This window comes from Anarrhichthys ocellatus, unplaced genomic scaffold, assembly GCF_004355925.1.
Source record: "Anarrhichthys ocellatus isolate YVR2014 unplaced genomic scaffold, GSC_Weel_1.0 scaffold64, whole genome shotgun sequence".
NCBI lineage: Eukaryota > Metazoa > Chordata > Actinopteri > Perciformes > Anarhichadidae > Anarrhichthys > Anarrhichthys ocellatus.
The window spans coordinates 1,239,517-1,257,567 of NW_022280094.1; the positions used below are offsets into that span (position 1 = coordinate 1,239,517).

General features: G+C 42.4%; 2 protein-coding genes across 2 annotated transcripts in view; both read right to left on the reverse strand.

Annotated features, from left to right (window-relative positions):
• The window catches only part of ulk2 (unc-51 like autophagy activating kinase 2), a 43,106-nt gene extending 30,946 nt beyond the window's left edge, over window positions 1-12,160 (reverse strand). The window contains exons 1-3 of the mRNA XM_031872450.1: window positions 11,015-12,160; window positions 7,227-7,319; window positions 6,975-7,016 (exon numbers count right to left, since the gene is read on the reverse strand). Coding sequence (XP_031728310.1) covers window positions 6,975-7,016; window positions 7,227-7,319; window positions 11,015-11,104 — 225 coding nt within the window. The 5' untranslated portion in view covers window positions 11,105-12,160. The remainder of the gene's footprint in view (window positions 1-6,974; window positions 7,017-7,226; window positions 7,320-11,014) is intronic.
• A 2,965-nt stretch (window positions 12,161-15,125) lies between these two features.
• tmem97 (transmembrane protein 97) lies at window positions 15,126-17,427 on the reverse strand. The gene is made up of 3 exons (XM_031872510.1): window positions 16,975-17,427; window positions 16,694-16,838; window positions 15,126-15,580 (listed from the first exon to the last, which is right to left on the reverse strand). The coding sequence occupies exons 1-3, from the start codon at window positions 17,086-17,088 to the stop codon at window positions 15,309-15,311; spliced, it is 531 nt and encodes a 176-aa protein (XP_031728370.1). The 5' UTR covers window positions 17,089-17,427; the 3' UTR covers window positions 15,126-15,308.
• Window positions 17,428-18,051: the final 624 nt, after the last annotated feature.

The window sequence follows — 18,051 nt, forward strand, 5'->3', positions numbered from 1 at the left end:
GGTAAAGTGACACACAGACGTAGATGCTAGTGAGGACTGGCCATCATCACAGCAGAACATTGTTACACAATCACAGAACACCAATAGTAACAAACAGTGACAACAGTACTTCTAAGAAGAGCTGCTGCCTGGAGAAACGTTTATTTCATGTTGTTGTCTCTGGCTGCTGCTGCAGTTGCCCGACTTTGGTTTGTTGCCTAATTGCTCAGCAGTGAGATGCATTCCAAGAGGCAGGTGCTGACAGTAGCACACAGGGCAGCCTGTGTGTGTGTGTGTGTGTGAGGGCTGAGAGGAAGTAGCTGCTCACAGTTATGAAAGTAACGACCTCTTGAACTGTTTACACGAACACATGTTTTCTAGAAGGCACTGTTCACACATTGGCTGCATCTGAAATAAAAAAATAAAAGCTGGTGGACTTCGGACATTGATAGCTCGCTGGTGAGGGCTGGGCTCCAAAACATTCCTTTCCAGAACTAAATATTCCAAAACAACTGATATAAATAGACCCCTCTGTCATCATAACCTTGTCACACTCATGTAACCGGAGAATCTGCAGGCTGGACGGAAGGATGACATGACTGCATCATCCTGAGTCTTAGAAACTGACAGCACAATGCACACAAAAACACTTGACACTGCCAAGAAGAGTCCATGTGAGACAAATCAGCACTGGGTCTGGTTAGTCAGTGAGTTATTGCGTCACACTCGAGCTCCGGGATTTCATTATACAATATGGGGGATGGGATATGTCCAAACTGGAGAGGGTGGAGAAGAGTGTGTGTGTGTGTGTACCATGGGGAGGGGGGAGGTTTTGCATTTGTGGTGAGCCAGTGTGCTTTTGTCACGCAAGCGAGAAGTGTAATTTGGGGTATTCTGGGTAAACTGGTGTCATTTGGGAGTTAAGTCTGTGCTTTGACATAACAACCCACACGGGATGGCGGCAGCAAGAAAACAGTTACTGTGTGCAGAGGACAAAAGGTCAAGACTTCAGTGTGGTTCCATCTCGGGTCACAGATGTGCTGATATGGCTATGTACAGTACACACACAAAACAGCGTGCAGAGAAAGAAAGATTACGTCCCGTCTGCGAGAACGTAATGAGTCGTAGCAATAAGGCACTTTCATGTGAAGCGCAGAAACAGCGAACAACAGACATTTTTATGGAATTATTTCATCCGTATTCAAAACTTTGTAAGGTGCAGAGTGGAATTATGGTCCTCAAGAAAACTTGTTATGCAAGAGAGACACATGAACTGAAGATCATGCGAGTGTATTTGCTCATGTGCTGAACAAACATGTTACACACCGAGTTGCACCAACAAGGATTCATTTTGAAATTCGAATAAATCATGGTTTGAGAATTGAGAAAGATTCCATTCAAAACTCTCTTTTAACGTGTTTATTTTACCCTAAACTTAGATTCAATTTGATTCTGTCGCACCAAAACTCCAATTTGATCCAGTATTGATGTTAAAGTTTTGTTAAACTCTGATTAATTTAATCTAATACCAGTTCTAATCATTGTAGGTGCCACCCTGCCTGAGTACATGTTCCATCCATATGACTGTGTGTGTGTGCCTCGCTGAGCAGTGACAGTGTTTTCTTCTGAGCTTCTGTCCCAGCCCGCTAAATGTCTGGAAAGCAAAGCTGTGTAAAGGAATGTGGACAGAGTCCAGGGGGGTTCTAACATACTGCAGGGGCTTTCTAGGAAAACCCACGGAGCTCAAAAACCCCTCTGAAACCATCCAAGAACATGTAATTCCCCTTTTCTTCTCAGCCCTCCTTATGTCAGTCTTGCCTCAATACCTTATGTAATTAGGGCACGCACGCACGCACGCACGCACACACACACACACACACACACACACACACACACACACACACACACGGCTGGGGGCCCCTCTCCAGGCCAGAACACAATGTTCATTGGGAGCAACATTAGCTTTTGTGAAGATTGACACACAGACTAAAACATTTCATAACCAAACTCCAGTGGTGCACGCTCACACGCTGCCACCTCGGCTATGTGTACAAAGCAAGGGGAATGTCAGATAACACATTCAGAGGGAGACATTACCCCACTGTGCCTTTATAGAGCAAAGAGTTGTTTGTTGCTTTATTAATGATCTGAAAGTTAAATACAGCTTTATTATAAGTATTTATTAGGGCTGTACACAAATCAGAATTGTTTTAATTTGAATCAGATTTGGCTGTTCAAAACGAAGATCGACTCGTTCCTTATTTTGATATCGACTATCAGAACACCCATCACCCTTCATACCTGTGCTCTTTTAAACCGTTTAATCATAAAAACATTGGTTGTACAAAGTTCTTCATAGATAGCCACTTAAAATGACTTAACTTGAACTATTTCAAATTGACTGAGGGGTCACCTAAGGATGATAAAACGCTATCCTTGCAGTATTTGGCAGTTGGGGGATTTCAAAGTCTGGCCACCTTAAATTAAATCTTTGTTAATGATTTTTCAATCTAAAAGCAAAACAAACAGACCTCCTGTTATCTCTGTTGTCCCTCCACAAAGATCCAAACTGCAAAGCTGTGCTGTGCAGCATGGGTGAGAGAGAGGAAAGAGAGCCAGCCATAGAGCCCTGAGAAAAAACACCTTATAATTAGCCCGTCTAGTCCCACACTGCTGCAGCTTGCTTAACGTTAACATCTCCATGAAGGAGGACGGGGAGCAGCTCAGTGTGTGTTTAAGACCGTCATTAAAAGCAGCGAACGAGCAGAGTTCCTCCAAACTACAGGCAGGATGAGGACCTGCAGTCTGTCCCACATGCAGCCCTGCAGCCTCATGTGTGCAGGTACTCTGTGAGACAGGCAGGGAGCAGCTACTTCTGTAGCAGCTGCTGATTCTCCTGAAAGCAGCCGCAGGTTTGCAGCATTCATAAAAGCTGGCAGACTTTTAAACAAAAAAACTTTATAATGTTAAGTTTTAAACATTTTAAAACTTCAACAGTTAATGGTCATTTCCATTAATGCCATTTGCCTCATCAGTGTGCCTCATATTTTACAGTACGCCCAGAGGCCTTCTACACATTAGGGGCTTGAAGAATACACGAAAATGCAAAATACTCTGCTTTGAATATTTTGTATTAAAACTATTCACACCAGCAGTGGATTAGAGCAGCAGATATTAAGACGATCACCACTCACAAACTCTGACTACTCAGCCAGACCGGCCAAACCAAATGCCACCAAAGGCCGTGTGACCACCCGAGGAAGAGGGGGAGGAGAGCTGTGATAAGAGCTAAGCTAACACAGCTAGGACCCAAGGTTATTTAACCAGCCTGCTCCTGGCTAAAGTCCAGTCGCTGGAAAGTAAAATGGAAGACTCCGTGAGAAGAGGGGAGGCGGGCTCTGTGGTTACATCAAGGGTGCTTGGTGTTCAAAGGTAGTCAAAGTTGTAAGACAATAGGCCGTTCTCATTTTCCAGTTTGTGCAGCCTTGATTTCTTTCTTCACCTCCTCTCCTCTCATATTCGTCTCACCCTTGTGAGATGCGAGCGAAGGAGGCAAGAAGGAGAGGCTGGTTCTCCAGCACATCAAAGACAACCTCCCAGCCAGCCTGGACCCACAACCAGTTTGTATACAGAGCCAACAGATCCACAGAGGATGGCATCTCCACTGACTCCACTCAGCCCTCACACATCTTGAAAACAACAACAACTACATAAGAATGAGGTTTATTGATTTCACTCTCCCCCATGAAACTGATTGGTTAACTTATCCCTCTGGGCTCCAGTTCATCACTCTGCAACTGGTTATTAGACTTCCTCACAAACACACCCCAGGCAGATCCAACACCAAACACATTTCATGGGAACTCATCTTCTAGCTTTTAGGATATTTCATTACCAACAGACTAACAGACATTGTGACACTGCTAGTGTGGCTAACATTGTTCTGTGTAAATCTGTCTATTCTGAACCAGATCTTAGTCAGGGTTAGGGCTGGGGTTTGATTATCAAAAGACTAGAAAATAAGAAAAATCAGGCCTTAGTTTGCAGAATTATGCTCGAGCATTACTTTTATATTTGAAAGAGAAGATACTATGCAGTGCATACTGCCCACACAGTATTTAGGTTTAGCTATTACACAGGATTCATTTAGTCTGACCTCTACATTGACCCAATCTCCAGCCCCATTTGGACCTAGTCTTAAAACGGCACACATTTGAACTCCATATGGTTAGCTTCGGCTATAACTGTGTCATAGTACCTGTAGCCCTGAACCATAGGGGAACCACAGCATCAGAAGCATCACGCTTAACAAAAGGTCAAACAGATGGTCACTCTTTATGAGGCTCCTATTGACTCAAAGACTTGCCCTTTGGCCTGTAGTTTACACCACAGAGAGGTCAGAAGGCTGGGTTCATGGGTCATTATCATCACCATACCCTGAGTATTACAGCTGCTTTTCAGCTGTCAGGCGCTCTACTGTTTTCAACGTAAGTGCTTTCTTAATATATATACCTCCTCAACGCAGATCCTCACTGTCTGCATCAACCGTTTAAATGAAGTCGTTTCATGCCTGTCCACATGTTGGAAATGCTTTAATGGACAGACAGTAAAATCGCTGCCTTTTCTAATCAAATACAGGCTATGCGTGACCAGACAGTAGCACAGACCAGCACGGGCTACATTTGCTGTTCTGTTGGGTAAACCAAGTCCTACAGCACAGAGGACCAATAACAACAGCAGCTGGTGAGGCTGGGAGAAGCCAGACTGGGGATTCAAGAAGTGTCGCTGAATAATATAACGTGTGGAAACAAAAAAAGTGAGGACTGTACAAAATGATCTGGGAATGGAAACGATAAAAGAGAGGGGGGGGGTATTGGTTTCCAAAGGGCTGAAACACACCAGACTCTATTGACAGTCACCAAGAGAGGAAATGCACATCGTTACACAACGCAACAGACAGACCATTGCTGCAGGGGACGGGAAAAAAGAGCCGGCTGGTAAGAAAATGAGATGGGGAAACAATGTCGGGACCTGCCCAGTACATGTTACAGGCAACAGAGGCAGAGGGGACAAAGCAGGCGTACACAGACCCAGAAAGAGGAAGTGCATGAAGAAAGGTACTCAATCCAAACAGTTGACAACCCAGGATCCAATAATAAATCTCTACAAGTTCTATTTCAAACACTACCAACAAATAACATCACTAATGCACTATAGCAGTGGAAGAAACAAGACCGGTGATGAATGCTAGAAACAGTCATCTTTGAAAAATAAAATACACAATCTAATAGTCTGCCCCCAGAGACGTGTATTCATTTTTAAAACCCTTTTTTAATCCAGCGGGATCTGAAAGTGCACGTGTCAGGAATATGTGATCCCTGACTCCGATAGATGCCGAGCTCCCAACCAGAGGACAAAAGTCATCTGAGAGATTTGTGCTCATTTAACTTGCCTCAACCCAACGAGTGGAGTGTATATGTGACCGTGTACTGACAGTACGGGCACATACTTCACACTCATACTGCACATTTCCCTCAGGCTACACAGTTTGGCCAAAAGCCTTCAAACAACTTTGTTTATGTGATGTTCCTTGTGATCGATTCTTAGAAATGCATGGAATTGCAGTTTCACACCCAGCTTTTTGCAATCCCAACTTTTGAGAAGTCTTGCCCCATGATGATGGACCGATCGACTGACCAAGTATTGCAAAGCAGTGTGGTTCATTAGTCACATGAGCACCGTGTTCTGCACCGTATAACTAAAGATTAGTATTCAGAGAGCATGGCTCATATGCAAAACTGTATAAGGCGGATATGTCTGATCATGTCCTGTAAAGTATCCACCGCGGACGGAAAGACTTCAGCTGTTCTGTAGACGCTTGCAGGTGAATACAAACAGATACTCGACTAACTTTACTCATTTTAGTGATAATAACCCAATTATTATATTATATAGACTGAAATGACTTGATCATTACATTCAGAAACATTGGTAATAAGGACAAACTGCTGGTAAGTCACTTCAATTACACAAGTAAGGCAGAAGATGTTCTCTCATTGGATGCTGTTGACAGCTCTCAGCCTCCCCTTTGCTGAGTTAACGTGGTGTTATCACATGTTGAGAGTGAGAAGAATGTCCAGAGATACTGAATGAAGGGATTGAGATACTGATGTGGTCTTCTAGCATTAGGTGATCACTACTCAACTGCTGTTCAGCTGCAATCTACCTAAAGCTGATTCTTTATTGGCTAACAGACTTATCACTCTGTTTTTAACATACAAAAAAAACACACAAAATTAAAATAGTGTTAAAAATATAATGAACCATCTTTTGCTGCACCTACAGACTGGTGGTAATCTGTGTTTACCCAATTAAAGACAATAGTTTCATAATGTTTGTCGAACTCGCGTAACTAAGCTTCTTAAAATTCTTTCTGACATCACAGATTGTGCCTTTGACTTGGTTGTCGGTTCTATCCCAGGCTCCTCTATGTCAAAGTGTGCTCGAGCGAGAGAATGAACCCTAAGCTGCTGCCCTGGACGCTTTACAACAGCCCACTGTTCCTCATGCTTAGGATGGGTTAAATGCAGAGGTAGGTACCTGTATGTATATGTATACCTGTATGTATATGACAAATGTCCTTTTTGACTTTATGGGGTGCAGCTGGGTATAAAGGGCTCAACTGTCGCCATGGTGCCTTCTGGCTTAAACCCTGTGTTGTCAGGTTTATGGTAGAAGCTTTGCTAAGGCCGACTCAGCCAGCTGAGAGGAGAGAGACAGAGGGCAGTCTTACTCAGCACTAAACTGAAGGACTAGCCTACAGCAACATCGACCGTCTTCATTTGTGGATGTAGATTCCTTTGACTAGATCCAACTTTTTCGAACACTGGAACAAACAAGGTCTCAGAGTGTTGCAAACAACACTCAATGGAGACAATTACTGAAATACTATTGAATACTTCATTCTCCATTAAGCTTGTATCAAATTGACTTACCTGGACATCATAAAGTGCCACAATGTTTTCATGCTGCAGCTCCTGAGCAGCAACAGAACAGAAAAAGAAGATGCATTAACACAAACATGAAGTTAGCTCCAGCAGCTAATGGAATCACCTTCACAGACATTTCTATCGAGGAACTTGAGGCTCCTTTTTGTCAAAGGTGCAGACTAACAGAAGGTCAATGTCAGATCATTCTTTAAATACATTGAGGAGATAAGTGAGAGCCAATTAAGCGTTAATGCTCACCTTCAGGATTTTGATTTCCTTGCCGAGGAGGATCTGGGACTTGGACAGGTTCTTCTTATTGATGCTCTTTATGGCCACCTCCCAGTCCGTCTTCTGAGGAACACAGAGAGCAGGATGAAGAGGAAAGAAAAGATTAGAACAACTTAAAGCAAAACCTTCATCCCAATCTCCCTGTAAAATGTCCCCTTAACTTAACCTATCAAGTATAAATGACTGATGATTTAACACATATTCACTTTGTACATGTTCTCCACCTATTTGTTTCAAGATATTCAGTTTGGCATTACATTTGTTTTGATTCTGAATGCCTTATGAATCAAATCCAGTGTTATTAATCTAATACAGTCTGCGGTCTTTGGTTGAGCCACCCATCCTTTTCTTCTTCAAGTGGAACACATCCTGCTCATTTTCAGGTTCATACGTGTACTTTGGCTTTCTACTAGAACATGTTTACATGCTTTAATGTTCAAAAAACACATCTTCTCATATTGTCCATCTGAATACGCCGGTATGCACCCTCTGTCTGACACGCTCCGTTTTAGCGCCTGTCTCTTTAAGCCCCCCTCGAAAAAGACCAGCTTGCTCTGATTGGCTTGTGAGAAAAACATGGTGCACCTCTGCAAAGGTAGTTCTCAAGCCGTGTGAGTCTGGTTAGTCTACAAAAGCAGTCGCAGCTGTATCAGACCGACTTAGAGTGCAGATTGTTGATTGGACCGCACCATGTTCCTCCTGCATCATGGGGAGGAGCAGTGTCTTCTAGTTTGATTCTCTTTCTGTTATTTCTTTGGCCAAATGGTGTTTTTGATATGCTCGTTTTATATATATATATATATATATATATATATATATATATATATAAATAAATAAATAAATATATAAATGTATAAAAAGCTTTTGGATTTTAATTATATAACCAAGCACTACAGAAGGACTCTTTTTTTTTTTTAAACATTGTTTGTGTGTGTATGCTAAAAGCGAAGCCTGCTGGCCTAAATAGCATTGTCAGCACCACTATGCGAGCGTTGACAAAGGAAGGATGGAGGAAATTCTAGCTGTCCCAATAACAGCTAGAATTTTGTGACAGCTCGGCCAGCCTATTGCGCAGAATGATACGCTGAATGACGGGGCACTCAGATGACACCTGGAACGAGAGCCAGGCAACCTACTTACTCTGAAAGCTAAGTGAGACTGAATGAATGTTTCCACAGGAGCTCCTGGAGCAGGTATTTAAAGGCTCTCAGGACATGTGCTGCACACGCAAACACCCAACTAAGGACACAGTGATGGACCCATGGGGGGGGGGGGGGGGGAGTTCTGTTTCTATGCCCATGAAAAAAAAAAACACATAATATGGACAAATGAAATCAACATCAACACAGCTACGGAAGACAGTCTCTGAATAAAAGGCCGTGCTATCCAAATGAATCTAGGTTAAAAGGAGATGTTCTTGTTCTAGGGTTGCACTCCGCCTAAAGCCTGCCAGAGAATCTAGCACATGAGTCTGTGTGTGTGTGTGTGTGTGTGTGTGTGTGTAACACTGCCAGCTGAGCTGCATCCATACCCAGCTCACTGTCAGCTTGTCCAGCCAAGTGTGACTGAGCTACGAACACTTCCACCGTAGAAGAAGAAAAAAAAAAAAATGTGACCCCGTTGGCCCATCATGTAATGCTGGAGGGTGAGGAGGTGTGAGGGAGGGGGGGAGAGACGTAACTAATGGCTAGGTAGTGCACCGCAGCATGGAAAGTTAAGCAGTGCAGAGTAAGCAGTTCTCCTCTGCTCAGAGTCATGCTGCAAAGACAGAAGCACCATATCATGTTCCAGAATAACGCATGATATCATGGATGAATCAGAGCCCATTGGAGAGGTGTGAGCAACGGAGCGCTTAGTGTCTGCAACACTGCAACCAGAAGTTGGCCCAACGGGTTGAGATAGAGCAGAGGACTATGACAACAAAGGAGTAGCAACATACTGAATATCTCGTTTAGGCAATTAAAGAGATTGACTCTAGCCAATATGATCCTCTGAAATGTTAAAATAGAGTGCATCTAGCTTCTGCTGACCGACATTTTTAACACAGAGAAGACTTAAAAAGCCTAAAGAGTTTAACTTTTGAGTAAGGTAATGCATCTGGTGTGGCATTAACAGAACAGGTATGAATGTCTCCCAAAGTATTCGTCCATAAATCAGTTGATATGTTTATATCTAATTAATCTTCCTGTAATCTCATTATAGTCTTCAGCCTGACATTATATCCAACATGACATACATTTTCTTCAAATTTATCCTGTGTAGTAAACTTGATTAGCATTCAGAAAGAGACTTTTATATACCATTGGGAGCTTCCATTAATATATTTGGGGATATTTACAGCTACGTAATATTTTTAAAAGCTTCTCTGGAAAGAAAGCACCAACCTTTGTCTTACCAACCTCGTACTACATTTAGTAACGCTCAATGATTAATCAATGAATCAAGAAAATACTCGGAGAATTAATCAGCAATGAAGATAATCGTTAGATGCAGCTCTTCTGTTCATCCTTTTACATCCTAGATTATTTATACTAAATACATTTCACCCACATTCATACTGAGGAAAATGAAACAGACCATGTGCTATGTTGCTAAAAACTGTAACTTGTTATATATTTGTGCAGAGAGAGGTCCAGGTGTTGCAATAATCTGGGAAACACACAGTTTTCAAAGGATGTTTATGCAATTCCGATTTTGACATAAAATGACATCTTAATAAGATGCGTTACATTTTGGGGATTTTTTGTTAATCGGTGTACTGGGAAACTTCCTAACAAATTCAAAAACACGACTGCTTCTGCGATCAGCTTATTGTCCTGCCTCATCTCTGGTGATCCTTTGAATAATTGCTTGACATTACAGTGTCACAGGAGCCCGTATGTAGCATCCAACACGGCCTAAGCATGAAGCAACCCATCACGCTTGTTGAAGTCAGGTGGCTCTATCCGTCCCGTTCCTTAGAGGTGGAAATGATCCTATAAGTAGACTAAATGGCAGATGACAGGACTTTTAACAGTAAATACACTGATCACATGCCAGGAGCTTTTTAACAAGACAGGAAGGCATGTGAGCAGTGGACAGATGTGCAGCTAGATGAGGTGATTGTTTGCAGGTCTACATTCAGCTCCGTTTTCCAGACTGTGAGGCTGAAGTTATCAATGGTCGCTCGGCCTGCTCTAATGTGGCTTTCATTGAAGAATTCAGCACCATCTGTTTCACACCAGAAGCAGTGGGTGCAACATGACGTCATCTCCTTCATTCTGTCACATATAAATAAACATCCCATTCCTGCATGGAGTGCACGGAGGGAATTCTATTTCCGAGCAATATGTTAATAATGTCATGCATCCAGTGCTTCAGTGTGAATGAACCTAGTCCAGCTCTTACATAAGGGAGGCTTGTATATTTAGAAAGGCAAAAGGAAAAACACTGCACCCCATCCTCCCTCCTGCCTCAGTACGTCAGCAAGTCATTCACTGCTGCCTGACTCATCCATTTCATGAATGAACCAGGCGGCCTCCATACACCTACACAACTAACATCAGAATGGTGAAATAACACTGAAATCAGCAGTCACAGCATGACTGATCGGACCATCAGACTGGATCAAAATGTCTGTTCAGAGAAGCTGTGACAGCCACATATGCTGCATTCTGCTGCAACTGACTGACCCAGATTTTCAGAATGACGCTGCCTACTTACCTCCTTCCACCCTGCAAGAGAAGAGGCGAAGACCACACTACACACTGTTTATTTACCTTCCTATGTCTCCCTTTGAACACCACAGCAAAGGCTCCATGTCCGACCAGGTCTTTTCTGCTGTACTCGAAGTCTCCCACTGCCTCCATTGTGGGAGGCTGCTGGTCCAGCTTGATCCCGGGCGCTGGTGGATCTCCTAAAAATGTGTTGGGCTCTTCAGAAAATACTCCTGGAGCAAATGATGCTCTCAATCCTGGTGATGCCGCTTCTTGCACTGCGGATTTACTTCATGGCGGGCTGCTCTGATGTGCCTTATTGCATAAATAAGAGATGCAGTCAGGACATAACGCATTCAGATGCCCTCTAAATAGCTCGCGAAGTGTGTAATATAACGCAGAAGAGAAGCTTTTGAGCATGGCAAACAGCAATCCGGAGCTAAACGGTATCAGCGCCAGTCAGTCTTTGACCCAGTTCGATAGCTGCAATCCAGCTTTGCATTCCTCTCCAAGGAGGCTCGCTAACACGCTGTGTGTGCCCGGTCACCGAACCTGTTCAGAGGGACAGTCTACATGATGCCAACCCCGCTGGACATGACCATGCGAAGGCTGAAAGCAGCTGCAGACACCGAGCTATCGGTTAGCCTGACAGTGACATAACACTGTGGCAGCACCTCGCGTCATAGCTGCCGTAGCTGCCCTCTGCTAACATGCTAACAATAATACGGGAATAGCGTTACGTTGTTTGGCGAAACTGAATAATTGAATCTGCTTCTACAAGTCGTAGCAACCTATAAAGCTAGCCAACACCCGCGAGCTAGTCCACAGACGATGTTAGCGTTGAAAGATCTTGAGGCTGCAGCACAGATGTCAACACAGGACTGTTTGTCTGACGGCGTTAGTCCTTGTGATCCGTCTTCTTCCACTAGACGTCTACTGGACACATCTCTCTCCTCCTGACGTTTCCCCAGTGGACATGAATGTAAATCCATGTGACATAGAAGAACACTTCGTTGTTTCCTTCGTCGTAAAGTCTTACAGAACAGTTAATGTTAGCTGTGATGGAAGTGGAAGTAGAGGTCGCCTTTACAATATCATTTACTTCCACGTAAAGCTCCTGGATATTAACGTGCTCATATGAACGGTACAGGTTTTAATCACTGTACAGCTCTGTCACATGCCGACAGAGGAGCTCTGTCGTCCTGACGGTCATTTAAACAACACTGGAAGCTAGTGCCATGCTCTTGCTTTATAGCCTATCCTTGCGCGGAGGCCAGCCATAGACATTTCCTTCCGCTGCAAGGGTTAGTCCGTTCAAGGAGGGTTCATCAGGTTCTTAGGACGCTTTGAAAAAAACGAGGGTTTCGCCATATGAACTAAACTATTTATCTATTTTAATCTATATATTCTAAAACAACACTATTTTCAAATATATGCATTTTTGGACGGTCAAAGGTAGTTGAAGGATGTGTGCAAAGTGTCTTCTTTGGATCCCCATGAGAGGTTTAACGGCTATAGTTCAAATCATTAGAAAAGATTGGAATTCATTTGGTCTTTGGTAACACATTAAAGCACTCCATAACATCTTAGATGTATAATGTATTTATAAATATTTACTACTGTATTATAATTTTAATATCGTTAAAAACAAAAGAGAACTGGGAAGAAAGCGGATAATATTGCAATCGATATTCCCTTTTTTTTAAAAGATGTGACATGATTAAGTAGTCCATGGAACACAGGTATCGATCAAAATAGCCTTACAAAAGGTACACAGTTTAAGCACACTCGTGCTGTGGCTCAATGATGACAACATGGCATGTTTGGTAAACTAGGGAACATATCATCATGAATCATCATTTATCATGAAAACAGATGTCGCATGGTGGAAAAGGGGAAGTATTGAACAAGTTGCAAATCTATTTCTTACAATGTGTATATATTTGACCCCCTCTGGTGGCTGAAAACATAACTACAATAGTACAGAAGTAGAATTTTGTCTTTAAGCCACCCTGGCATTATTAACACAACCTGAACACATATCAGGCTACATAAAGATTCAGGCCTGTAGGCTGGGGACGCTGGGGTTATTTAGAAACATGGAGGGGTCACATTCTTCAGTCAAAATGTATTATGGTGGGTACAAAAACTAGCGGCTTGGTATTGATATTGATATAAAATATCTTCCTTTGGGGAATATAAATATGCTTGACCCAACTCTTTTTTAATTTAGCAAAATATATCTGCTCAATGCATCTGTCATCATAAATAAAATATTTCCTAAAGTTATCAAAATGTAAATGACCTAAAATGCGTAAACAAGGAATCTGACATGGCATGGCTGTGGCATCCAATCAGAAGATCGGCAATTCGATCCCTGGCTCCTCCAGTCCATGTCGATGTGTCCTTGGGCCAGACACTTAACCCCAAATTACTCCCGAAAGCTGTGCCATCGGCATATGAGTGGGAATGAATGGGTTAGTTAGTCCTGACGGGCAGGTGGCACCTTGCATGGTAGCCCCTGTCATCAGTGTATGAATGGGTGTGAATGGGTGAATGATGACATGTCGTGTTAAAGCGTTTTGAATGGTCGGAAGATGAGAATATACAAGTACAAGTCCATTTACCATTCTAAAGCATCACTACTCAGTGCTGCAGGCACATGTGGCGGTCGTTGGGTGATGATGGAAGAAGACACTTAAATGAATCAGTTATTTCAGCTGTTAAAAAGTAGCTTCAGGTAGCACTACACATCCACAGCTGCACCTGCATTTTCCTCCTCTGGTGGTGTTTGAAATAGTGGGAACTGCTTGTCCGAGTTAAAATTAGTTGAGAGTGGTCCCTCACTCGATCTCTCCTCTGTATGGGGCTCTCTTGGCCCCCTGGAGCCCCAAGCTTGAGCCCCTGTTGGGCGGCTACATCGTGAGGTACGGGCACTGACACCAGTCAATCAAAACTCAAGTAACAAAAGTGTTCAAGTTAGTATTGGTACAATTACAATGTGACTTATCTTTAACAATGCAAGCCAGACAAAAACAATGCAAGTGTTGATGTGCTGATCATAGAGTAAAGAGAAGTTAGTAGAGATAATATGTGCATATGTGGAGAGAAGACACTGGTCTATAGATAAAAACGAGAGTAGATAAGCTGATGAACTGGGGCTGTTAAAGGCACTATGTGGAACATTGAACTGTTATGAAACAGTCAATTTAATACAAATGTCCTTATATGACCAACATAAGTCAACGAGGGCATCAGCAAGAAGATTGGTTATTTCTAGCTAAGTATTCTTAATGCTTGTCATCGGTGCCACTGGGTCAGACTCTGTGCAGTCAGATAATACCATGAAGGTTCACCAGCAACTCTTTCAGCTCAGACTCCAGCAGGGCCCCCTGCAGCAACTAGCCCACCCCGGATAGACCCAGATCTGGCTACGCTGCTGCTTTCAAACTGTGGTCGGAAGCTCTGGCTGGAGGAGGAGAGCTCTGCGCCCGGCAGCAGCTACTCCACCTCCGATCAGGAGCAGAGCTTCATGTCGCTGCTCCACCGGTTCCCGCTGAAAGATCTGGAGGCTTTTCCGGGGCTGTGGAGGCAGTCATGGGCAGGGGAGGAGATCCAGTAATACCAAGACTGAAATTCTGCCATTGTCTGTGTTTAAGTGGATGTCGTTGAAAACCTTAAGAGCAGTTTCAGTACTGTGTTGCTGTCGAAAGCCTGACTGGAAAACATCAAAGCAGTTATTTACGGCCAAGAAGTTGTTCAACTGTTGAAAAACCACTTTTTCAATTATTTTACTTAAAAATGGGAGGTTTGATATTGGCCTATAATTTTTCATTGTTGTGAAGTCTAAATTAGCCTTCTTTAGGAGCGGTTTAATAACTGCAGTTTTTAGGGCTTGTGGGAAGACACCTGAGAGAAGGGATGTGTTTACAATTGCTAAAAGATCAGTGGTCATGCAGTTTGAAATAATTTTGAAACATGAATATGAACAGGCTGCCAATGGAGCTGCTGACAGCAGACATCTCTTGCTTTTGTTTCCAGGGCCACACTTAGATCTTTACAGATATGCATAAATACATATTAGGAGAACAACCTGTATATCCCGATTTCCTACAGAGTCCCTTATAAGTGTATACATTTCACTTTGGTACTGAAAAAAGACTCAAACATTTTTCAACAATTTGTTTACTTGCTCATTCTGGCTGGTTTAACCAGAGAACATTCTTTCTAATGACAGTGTGATGCAGTGTGACTCACACAGCCTCCCAGATAGGCTTCTTCATCACATACAAATGGTACATTGAGAAATATAGAAGGATATCTGCTAAAATAAGAGTGAATCAGCTTTAGTCTGGTGTCAGTTCTTCTTGGATTTGGCTGACTTGTGTGCAGACTTGGAGGTGGAGTTGTATGTGGAGGACAGCAGCATGGTGATGAGCAGCAGCATGGGTACCAGCAGATATGGTAAGTATATGGAGACCAGCAGCCAGCGCTCCTGCAGGGTCTGGGGACCAGGGTGGGGTTTCATAGGGAACTGGTACAACAGGATGTGAGCTAGGATCGGGACCAGCGTGGTGGCCACATGTGTGGAATACACGATGGCAGGAGTCCTGATCCACTTACAGCCACCTGAAACACAATAAACACTTTGAGTGATCAAAAGAAGCTCCAGGCTGCAGAACACACACTGTGGTAAAAAGTAAATCCAGTAACAACTCTTGACAGACAAGTCTTTGGATTATCCAGACTATGGACACATGGACTATGTGTTTTGAAATGATGTTGATTTGTACTTAAAAATGTGTAAAATAAATTCCATTCAACATTTATTTGGGTTTGTGGCAGAAAAATCTGCATGACTAAACAAAAAAAACAAAAAAAAATAAAGATTCACTGTATATACCCTAACTGAATTGGTATTTCGTTCCCCACAAACGTGTTCTGGGTTTCTTGTATTAAAAGGTGTTAAATTGAGAGCATATCTACGATTGAGCGATTGCCTCCACATGGCTCTCAACATGGCTGAGTCGGCAGCTGGGAGCTAACGGTGCAAATAACGGCAACAGTGCTGACGAAGCTAACAGTGTTTACCTCGGGGGGAACCGGAAGGTGGCTGTTACGGTTCCGGGGCGACGGCGTGAGTCGGGACGGCGTTATCAGCAGTAACCACTGTATGAGCGCTGACTCCATAACTCCACGATATCTTTACATTGCAAATGCTGCAATATTAATGCTTTGACTTTTGAGTGAAGCACCTTTAATACTGCAAACATTTGAGTGGGATCATTTCCATGTGTCCCCTCTTGATATGAACTAACATTGGTAGTGACTGGTAAGGGCTAATTCTTGCAACTCAAATAGCAAAGGACCGAAAGGAGATGCGCGTGTCAAAAGCATTTTCAATGGTAAAAATCTGTTTAGCCTCTGTGGAGATATAAATGACAAATGAGCACATATTTGAGTGATTTCAACATATTGACTCAGGGAAACATGCATTTCACATTTGCCCTAAAGGAAAACCATTGGTGAGAACATCAAACCGTTTGAAAGGTCTCATTAATGTGTCATATTAGCAGGATTTAGAGCTGGGGAACAATCGTGAAACAATATTTCATAAGGCCATTCACTCATGCTGATGCGCGTTTCTGTGTCAATAAGCAATGAATAAACAGAGGCGTTCAGGCACAATATAAAAAAACAAACTCGACAGCGTCTCCTCCACCACGTTCTGTACGGACTGACCTTTCAGGAAAGCATACGCTGCTACGGGGAAAAAAGGCGTTTGAAGCAAAGCCTCGCAGAAAATGAAAGACCTGAACCAGACTGGCGGATCCAGAACCATGGGGTCTTTGAACTCCTCTGCGTACCACTTCAGAAGATCTCTCAGCTGGTGGAGAGAAAGACTCAATGTGTGATTTGTCTCGTAGAAACAAAACAGTTGATTGTGACGTTGGAACTTTTTTTGTCGGCTAATTTACAATTTATTGTAATTTGGTGTGTTTTCTGCTGGGTCTGACACTTACCGGCTGAGGATACACATGTCCAGGCAGCAAGGCTTGTAGGTCAATAAACAGTGTGATAGGAATGTGAGAGGCGAAATAGAAGAAGAAGAGTATTTCTAACACACGGACAGACATTATCTCTCGCTTATTCGCTGCAAATCACAGATAACAAACTGGGACTAAGTTCGTAGCAGACGCGTGTCACAGACGGTAGAAACGCGTGTTCACCACGACGAATCCCATTGGCTGGCAAAGAGAGAAGGGGGCGTTCCTGAACCCAATGCCGCTTCAGGTGCTCTTCGTAAATGTCGCTTTTGCTCATACAAATACTTATGGAAACTCAAATGCAAGCATTTTACAACCGATTTTTTAAATTTCTTTTAGTTGATTATTTTTTCTTCTCATCATTATCTATTTATGTAATTATTCAATTCACTTCAGACTTTATTAAGGACACACCTCATCTATCTATCTAAATAGATATACAGTATATATTGATTATATATACTGTATATCTATCTAAATAGATATACAGTATATATTGATTATATATAGTTGGTATGCATATTGGTTGAAATGTAATTTTGGTTCTGCTGATAATACATTGATAAAATAATGTGTTCTATATGTTCTTGGTTTTGGAGGAAAATTAATAAACAATGAACAATCAAGACTGAATCAATAATTAAAACAAAAACCTTGAATTTATATATAAAAGTAGGGAATTACAAATGTACTATTAATAATAAATAGGAAAATAAGAACACACAAGGTTTATTTCAGAAAGTAAACAAGCTTCTATGACAGCCAAGCAAAAAAAACGACACAGAAATTGAGTTATCAAAAGGATGGATGAAAAAAGATTTCCAAAGTTAACGAAGAAACATAAAACATGAAAAAAAATGACTTAAGAAGAACATATTGGTACGTCATTTTTACCAGGCTCTCTGCTGATCAAAGGTTGTCCCCGATCAGATAAATGTAGCTTATAAATTATAGAAGAAGAATGACTTTCCCTGGGGGGGTTCCAGTTTTTCACTGCTTGTTATTTCACACACACACACACACACACACACACACACACACACACACACACAC